The sequence below is a fragment of the Eublepharis macularius genome, chromosome 1 (assembly GCF_028583425.1).
Source record: "Eublepharis macularius isolate TG4126 chromosome 1, MPM_Emac_v1.0, whole genome shotgun sequence".
Lineage (NCBI taxonomy): Eukaryota > Metazoa > Chordata > Lepidosauria > Squamata > Eublepharidae > Eublepharis > Eublepharis macularius.
Genome location: NC_072790.1, coordinates 220136141 through 220145071, shown reverse-complemented (window position 1 = coordinate 220145071; position 8931 = coordinate 220136141). Strand labels below are relative to the sequence as shown.

Genomic DNA, 8931 nt, shown 5'->3' with positions numbered 1-8931 from the left:
TCTCTCTCTCTCTCTCTCTCTCTCTCTCTCTCTCTCTCTCTGTTTTTGTTTTACCAATTTACCTGTACTGTTAAAACTTGTTTACTTTTGTTTACTGTTGATAAATTTGTTAAATCAAAAAATTGTTGAAAAATAAAAAATGTTGTAAGAAAGTGGAAAGTATTTGTTTTATAATTCCAATGAAAGTTAGTAAGTTTTGAAGACACAACCACAACACAGCCACCTGATGAAATCTGATCTATGTACAAATAAATAGGAATCACACAGATGAACATCTCTCTCCCCTGTTTAGGAACATGGAAAAGTCCATAAAACACACTCTTCAAGAACATGTTGAAGAATACATCTAATAGATTTTAAAGAGTGACTTTTTTTAAAAAAGGGGGACAACCTGTCATATTGTAAAGGGGACAAAAAAATCATCCAATCTACCCAGATGGGCTTTTAAGCTCGTGGGTCTTGAGCTAACACCTTTTGAAGCATTTCCTTTTGCACTCTTTCAAACCATAATCAAGCATTTTGTAGTTTTGTTGTTCAATAAAATATATATTTTTTTAAAACCCTGTGGTATGAGAGGAGGGGGCTGTTCTGAGCATGCGTGCTTAAAGGAGCTGTAGCTTGTGGACTACAGCACGGGCCCTTGATTCCTCTTGTGTAAAGTGCATGATAATCTTGCAAAAACCACGGCACAGGAGAGATCAGCACAGCAGTGCTTACTTGCTGATCAGGGATTGCCCACACATGCCTACATGCAAGTAGGTAGTTAACATTAAGGTAGTTAAGGTTGTCCTTTACTGTTGGTGCTGAATCACTGCCACAATGAGAAAATGTTTGCACCTATCTGATATATCAGCACAGAGAGGGCAGGGTTCTTGGCTGTTGTCACAGTGAAGGATGCGGAAACGTGGAATCCAAGAAATCTCCTTTTAAAAGCAAGTTTCATGTCTTCCTGAAGAAGATTGTGCTGAGTCACAACTGACTCATGGTGACCCCATCCTTGAGGTATTCCAGGCCAGAGAGGAGGAGAGGTTTACCATTGCTTTTCTCCTCATAGCAACTCCGGCTTTCCTTGGTGCTCTCCCATCCAAGTACTGACCATGGCTGACCCTGCTTAGTTCCCAAACTCTGATGAGTCTGGCCTAAGCTGGCCTGTTCAGGTAGGCTGTTTTCATGAAGTCACAAATAATTATATCCCCTAATTTTCAACAAGTCATGTGTGGTAAGCTTTCTTTGGACCAAGACCATGATCTGCAATTTTAAAGCCCGGCCCAAACCGGTGGCTACAAACTTGATTATTTTATTAAAAGACAATTAGAAATTGTAAATCCACATTCTGCAGATACTATACAAAAATTCCCATTGTACAGCAGTAGCAGTAGAAAAAAAAAACAGCTTCTGTGTGCGTGTGTGTGTGGGTTTCCTAGATATTTACTCCCACCCCCACTCATTCCCCAGGCCCATATTTGGTTGCTAATTCATTGTTTCTCTTAGCTGCAGCAGAGTTCGTTTGGTATTTTAACAGTGTTGGTATGGTATTTACAATTGCATGTCGTCGTGACAGCATCAACCATGCAACTCAATGTGGATGATCCCACACGTGGCAGGACTCTAGCCAGCTGCAATTTGCAGGATTATTTGTAAGCAAGTTGCCTGAATGAGATCCCTTCATATATTTCCACATGCACACATTTGCAGGACATGCTCCTGGAGGGGGAAATACTGCCACTGTATATGCTCTTATCAGAATTGGCTCAAAGTTTTATCAATACATTGGTCAATACTTGGAATTTGCCAGTTTTCATGGACAAGACTCAATCTTTGTGATGCACCAAACTAGTTGCAGTCCACCGGCCATGCATGGTAGCGAAACTGGAAATTTACCAACTTCCTGGTAAACTGCTGCATGTGGATGGCAGACTTTTCTCAGCTTGTGCAAGCCAAGTACAGCCACAGAAGCTTCAAGTCAGCCACATCTTCCAAGGAAAGATGCCACCTTGAAGAAAAAAGTGTCATAAAGGAGCACAAAGAAACAGATCCATCAGGCAGGAAGATGGGTGAGTGCATGCAAATAATTTTAAAGTGTGCATCTTTTGTGCAATGGTAGGAGGTGGATTGATTGTAAAGTCGCAAGGGTTTTATTATTATTACCTTTAAAATAGAAATAAATAACAAATAAATACTGTAGCACTGGGGAAGGAATAAAGTTTTACAAACATGCTAAAACCCAGAATGCAAGGGGAAACGACCATATCAGGACATCGGTGTTAAAGAGCTACTCTGACCAAAACAGACCAGTAACTAGAAACCATCTTTATAAATACAGTAGCACCAGACGGCATGCTGGCATGTTTAAATTAAATTGTCAAGGTTCTAGATGGGAGGATAGCAGATGCCTTCCTGTGTCTCTCTCTTTACAGTATAAAAAGTAAAAAATCACCTAGGATCACCATGAAATTAAGGATATGTCTTAAAAAAGGTTTTAGCATCATAAAAGCTACCAGTTGGGCGAACTGGCCCCAACCCCTCATTCCAACACAGTGAAGAGAATTCCCAGAGGCTTCAACAGGAACAGCAAGAGACCAGAGGCCGACTGCAAAAGTGATAGGCACTGTTTCTAGCAGTCCTTCCTTCACCTGCTCAGCCATAAAATTTTCTTTGCTTAACTGTAGTTCAAAGATGAGCCTTTTGTCAACAGCTCTCTAGTGACCAATAGCATGCTGTATTTGGTTTCTGTTCTAGAAGTTATCCCCATTCTAGCATCTCTCAGAAGAGCTAGAAACGGATACAATCAATACGGCAAAATGGCTTTCCCTTGAAGCACACTCATCCATTTGTTTCCTGTGTATACACACGTGTGTTTGGGGGGAAATGTTTGGTAAAAGCACAGACAGAAGCGACACTATTTGCATCAGGAATCTCAACACGACTCCTTCATCACAAAAAAAGGTCAAGGATTGATCATACCTCAATGACTCTAGTAGAGAATACACCCCCATCCCCCTTATAACTCGGCCCTGTGTGCTGGTTGTCTCCTGGGTTGGCTTAGTTGTGCAAGAAAGGCTATTGCAAAGTGTCAGTTGCGACAAGGTAGTGTGGTGCCAAGCAGGCCCCTTTCAGGTTGCCCATGATTTCCTGTTTTCTGTATTCTTCTGAGTCTTTTCTGGTCGTAGAGCAGATGCACCTTCGGTTTTGGCCAAGGCAGTCAGAGAAGCCAAGTTGGAGGCTGACCCAGAGAAATTGCCACTCTTCCGGTTCTCAGGCACGGCTCCACCTTGCAGTCTCATCCCTGCACTTCGACGTCTTGCAGGCCCTGTGGCTCTTTTTACCCTATTCGGCTTCACAAGAAGGCCGTAGCCTGGATTGCACTTGAAGTATTGCCGTCCCCCGATTGAACCATCATTTTTACCTTTGGGACAAGATGGGGGTTGGGAGAAGAGGATTATTTTTTAAAAAAACAAATCATCTGTGCTTCCTGGATGAGCAATGCAATTCTAAGGACATTTCCTAACAAATACAATGGAATTCACTTCTGAGTAGACCTGCTCAGAATTGCTCCCTGATGTTCTTTTTATTTGTACTAATCCAAGTTTTCACAGAAAAGGTTTTGACTATAACATACAAAGCCACTCATGGCCTTGGCCACTCATATCCGCAAGATCACCTCTCTCCCTATGTTTGGTCAAGGCAGCTTTGCTCATCTGAACAGGACCTTCTGCAGATACCACCCTGCAGCTGGATAAAAGCAACAGATGCCCATCCTGAATAATTCATTTTGCATAGTTTGTGGAAAGCCAGGAAAATGGGAGCTTTCCTGACCTCAGGCAGGCGATTCTGTAAGGTGGAGGCTACTGCAGAGAAAGCATGTGTACAGGCAACTGTTCATTTTGCCCAACTGTACACGGCTCGAAAATAAACTGAGTTAAAAGACATCAGGTCAAATTTAAAAAACCAGAAAATCCACACCCAAAGAATGACCTATATTCAATAAATGCCAGAATTATTTTCTAGACACAAAAAACCCCTTAATTCATGTGTCATTCTAGAGAATTCTTTAAACTGAGCTTTATGTTTAAACACAACACAGAACTGATCATAGAAATTCTCTTCCAGTGATGCACAGAAATAAAACTAAGACGTATATAAATTTGAAGCCTTAGTAAGAGGAAACAACAATCTAAAAAGTTGTTCCTTCTAGCAGAGGACATCCAAAATGAAGAATCTCTGGGACTCCTTGTGCAGCCTTGTGCTCAGAGATCACAGCTCCCATTAAATCACAAGTATCATCTTTGTGCTCTGGTACTCTGTATGTTATCAGCCTAAGAACTTTCTTCCATCTTAGCTATCATTCTGGCAGTATAAGCTGTTTTTCCAAAAGCAGAGAAAAGAAACAGAACACAAATCTAAAAATGATTTGCTTAAGTCAACTTGGGTTTTAAGAGTACATTTAGGAATAATAGAATGTGTATCAAGTATAATGGCCAAGCCTCTGTTACCTATGCAAGTGCAACTGGATGCAAATTTCCTGAGTTTTCAGATCAATATGCATACTGTGCTACCCTCAACAAGCCTGCACCAAGGTTTGCTCTGGAGACACTACCTGATAACCAATATGCCCTATGCCCAGTCAGCTTGTGGCATGCAGTGATACAAGTCTAGAGGGCACTGGAGCAAGGGACCAGCAATGCATGAATTAGAAAAACCCTCGACAACCACCTAAGTTTCCTTACTCCAGTTGAAGAGTTGTATTGGGGAAAGACACCTACTGTGCACCTCATCACAGCCCATGCACCCCTGGCACCTCTTCCAATACTTACCTGACGGCAAATCCAACTCTACACCAATCCACGTTCCCTCCTGGAAGTCTGTTGGGCCAACATACCGCACTGTTCCAGTCTTACTGGTACCAACAGTCACATATTCACCCTCCTTCAGCCAGTCTGGTATCTCATTGGCTTCTTCTGAGTCAGATGTTACTTCCAGTTTTTCCTCAGAGGCAGCTTCTGCGCCATTGTTCTGTCCAGACCCTCGTGAATTCCCTTTGCTTCTCTCTCCTACCTTCTCCTCCTCAGAGCTTGAGAATTCTCCTTGTTCTCCTCCCAACATATTTGAAAAAGACTTTAATTCTGATGTCCTTACTCTTTGGATTTTGAATGGAGAGGCTGCACTGCTGGACTGAGAAGAAAGGTCAGGAAAAACCTGAAATTTTGAAGGTCCCGTTTCAGAAACGGGTGCCGGACGGCCATGGGCAGTAACGGAAGGAGGGTCCCAGGTTATTGAAGTCACAGATGGCTGTGTTAATTGCAACTCTTTCTTTGAGGAGGAGGTAGAAGGGTAGACTTTAGCATTAGTAGCTACAGAGGCATTAACATTCTCCTCACTGACAGCTACAGAAGAGACAACAGACCTTGACCTTACGTTGCCCTCACCATTCACTTTAGTGTTGTCTTTAGTTCTCGTGTGGTCAGTTTTAAGGCCAGAGGCCACTGAATCGCCTCTTGGAATAGAAGGGGTAACCTCAGAACCCATCCCAGAACAGGATTTTACAGGACCTTCAGCAGCAGACCCAAGCTGGAGGGGCATCGCAGGATGGGGCCCATCACTCCCTGCAGCTGTCTGGCTGCTGGCCTGAAGGGGGGAATCGTTTCCTGGTGCAAGTGCTTCAGAAAGGGTTGCTGTGGAAACACTGTGAGAGAAGTAGCCACTAGATGCTTCACTCAAGGGACTTGGTGGACCTTCTTGGGAGTCCTGGGTTTGAACATCTGCTGTGGAAGGCACTTTAGGTGACTTTTCAGAATTTGTTTCCAACTCAGTAGACTGCACGGCCATCTCAAATGGCTCTTTGCTTCCTTCCTCATGCATAACCTGAAATAGAAGTGGAGTAACAATCAGAAACATTCTTAAGATGCATTACTATATATAGCAAAGGAACTGCAAACAGTGCTGCTAGAAAAAATTGCACGCACACACACAAATTATACTGTATCTAGTTTATCTTCACTTGCCAAATCTGGGCAGGTTGGAAGAAGGAAAGGAGCTTAGGAATGTTGATTGTTTTAGGCAAGAATTAAGAAGCTGGAAGGGAAACGTATGAATGGATATTTGGGCTTGGCTGGTCTCACTGCTGTCTCTTGACCCTTGGCCCAGTGAACAGAAAGGACTCTACTGCACATGGTTTTGACTACAGGAGGGCAACAGGTAGGAAGAACTTCAGATATTAATGCATAACTGAAACAAACCACAGCCCAGTTATCCTATTGAAAAAAGTAAGCTGATCCTACAGTGAGATTTTAACAAACCCAAATAATTTAATGGTATATTTTAACACCAGCGCTAGGGAAGTTCTTTGGCTAATGGGCATTTTCTCATAGAAGGCCTGTTGGGATTAATACATAAATGCTCCCAGCACAAGAAATATGCCCCCCATTATTTACTGAACTATTATTTATATTACGGGAATAGGCATTTGCTGTTTGAAAAGGGCGATTTATGTGAAGGAAAACCAAGCAAGATCCATCTCAGTTATTTGGCTTAATTCACAGGATGGATAAATCATTCATTTCAAAGCCAAGTGTCATACTTCACAGCCCCCTGCTTTAAACACCAGCCCCTTCTCAGCCACTTTACAGCAATGCTACAAACCTGCAGGGTAAGAAGTCGACGGTGCCTTCAAAGATTAACAGACCATCTTAGTGATATATATCTTGGCGATAGCACCTTATAAACTCAGAAAGATCGATTATTTTTGTCAACCCTGGAACTGTAGGTTGCTTTAAATCTCCCCAAGCCCTCCTTTTGGATTGCCATTCAGGAAAAGTCTGTGAATATTTTGACATTTACTGAGGGTTTCTTCCTACATCACTTCTAAGGTGCTGCAGTGGGATCATTTCCCATGCTGCTCCTATAACCTGACACCCACAAGACATTTTCGAAATCAATGTTATATCTGGGAGAGGGGATACAACTTTCCCCAAATGACAATGAGGTTTTGTGTTATTTCAAATAAATACATTATAATGCATTCTACTTGAGCCTGTCCTTAAAGACATCTCAGAAACTTATTGAGCACTAGGCAGAACATACCTGTCACCTGTGTTCTGCAGACACAGCCCTGGCTATTGCTCAGTTACTGAGTTCAATACAAGATTCTGGTTATCATGTAAGAAGCCCTTAATGGCTTTTCACCCACTATGCTCCACTGCAACAGTTTCGCTCATCTGAGCAAAGCCTTCTGAAGATGCCACCCTGCAAATGGGCAGTATGTTAGCAGCTGCCCATTCACATGCATTCTCAGTGGTGGCTCCCACCCTGTGGAATGATCTACCTAAAAAGGTCAGGAAGGCCCTTATACTTTTATAATTCCACAGAATGTGCAGCATAGAAATGTTCAGGCATTTTAAAAAAGAGATTCAAACTGTAGCAGAATGGGACAATGCAGGAGGGCTCCTTAGGACTGTAGTCCTCTGCAATGGTTATTGTAGGTATTACCTGCTTTTACTACATCGTCCTACACCTTGTAATCCACTTCCTATACTCTTTATAGTATACTTTGCCCTAGATAGTTTGTTGTTCCCATTGTTCTCTAATTCTGTAATCCTAATTCAGTTTTATTGTTCACTGCCAGTTTTGTCCTGTTTGATTGCACTGTTTTATATCCTGTAATCTGCCTGGAGCCTAAGCAAGAAAGGTGAACTATAAATTGGAAATGATGCTAATATGGAGATATGCTTTAAAATAGAAAATCAGTGAGGTTGGGCTGGAGTGAAAAGGTCCTGTTTTCAGATTTACAATGTACCACAGGGCAGAAATGCAAACTGAAATATAGGGAGCTGCTGCAAAAATGGTATATTTTGGGTTAGGTTCTCTCTCTCTTGTGATAATCAAGGGCTTCTGAATTCATACACCCAATAACATCAACATGGAATGAAGTCTGTAGAGGACTGACCTGTTTAATTCTTACAGCACTGGCATCAATACTGGCAGACTGAACCATAATTCGTGGAACAGACTATAGGGAAGGAAAAAAAAGACCCCCCCCATGCATTAAGTTTTGAAGGCTCAAGTACATGCCTTTCAAAGCATAGAAAATTGCTAGCAGAGACACACCTCTTACGCTCACATGAGACCAGATTCAGACAAAAAGTTATAGCCCCACCGAACCTTTCTTTTAATCTGTGGATTCACATTGTGACTGCAAGTAGTGTGTAGATTTATGACTGTGTGAGAACCTCTAGTCCATCACTTTATAAGTGGACAAAACCCCCAATGGCCCGCAATGTGCATTCTTTGTTGTGGCCTCCTCCTTATGGAATGGCCTGCCAGATGAGGTTCGGAAGGTCCCACTCTCCTGGCTTTTCACAAATTATGCAAAGTTGCCTTGTTCAGGAGGACTTTTTTGCACAGGTAATAGGGCTGTACAGCAATGAAATGCTTCAGAAAGTTGCATTGGTAACGGGACAGGAGGACTATACTACTGTGTCTTGTCTGTTACTATAAGTATGCGCCTACGATGTCATTTCTGCATCAATTAATGCGTCGTGTTTAAATGCTTGTACTTGTGTTTCAGATTTCTGCAATCCAAATCCTCTTGCACTGTTGATCGGCTACCCCATCCTGTTAATTGTATTCAACTTACACTATGTAATCCACCTTGAGTCTCAGCAAAAAAAGGCGGACTATAAATAACATAAACAAATGTGACATCACTATTGATGTGACACAATTACCTCATCTGTTCCCCATGGTCGCTTCCCCCTCGGAGTCCCTTTCAACGGAAGCTTCCCTGCATGTCAGAGGTGGGCAGGAGGAAGGACTTCTCCCCCTGCAATGATGCCCTGACCCTTTCTCAGTGCTGTCAGATTCATCTTATTTAGCCTGTCCCCATAAAACCCAATAGGTACTAACAACAAGCATCTGTGTAGCCCCACCCCTTCA

At 42.4% G+C, this 8931-nt stretch overlaps 1 protein-coding gene across 2 annotated transcripts in view; it reads right to left on the bottom strand.

Moving 5' to 3' along the window:
• Nucleotides 1-8931, bottom strand: part of KIF13B (kinesin family member 13B) — a 156941-nt gene continuing 148010 nt past the window's right edge. For both annotated transcript variants that reach the window (XM_054988278.1, XM_054988287.1), the window contains 3 exons: nt 7943-8005; nt 4815-5862; nt 1-3406 (listed from right to left, as the gene is read on the bottom strand). In XM_054988278.1, the coding sequence (XP_054844253.1) occupies nt 3114-3406; nt 4815-5862; nt 7943-8005 (1404 nt within the window). In that variant the 3' untranslated portion in view covers nt 1-3113. The remainder of the gene's footprint in view (nt 3407-4814; nt 5863-7942; nt 8006-8931) is intronic.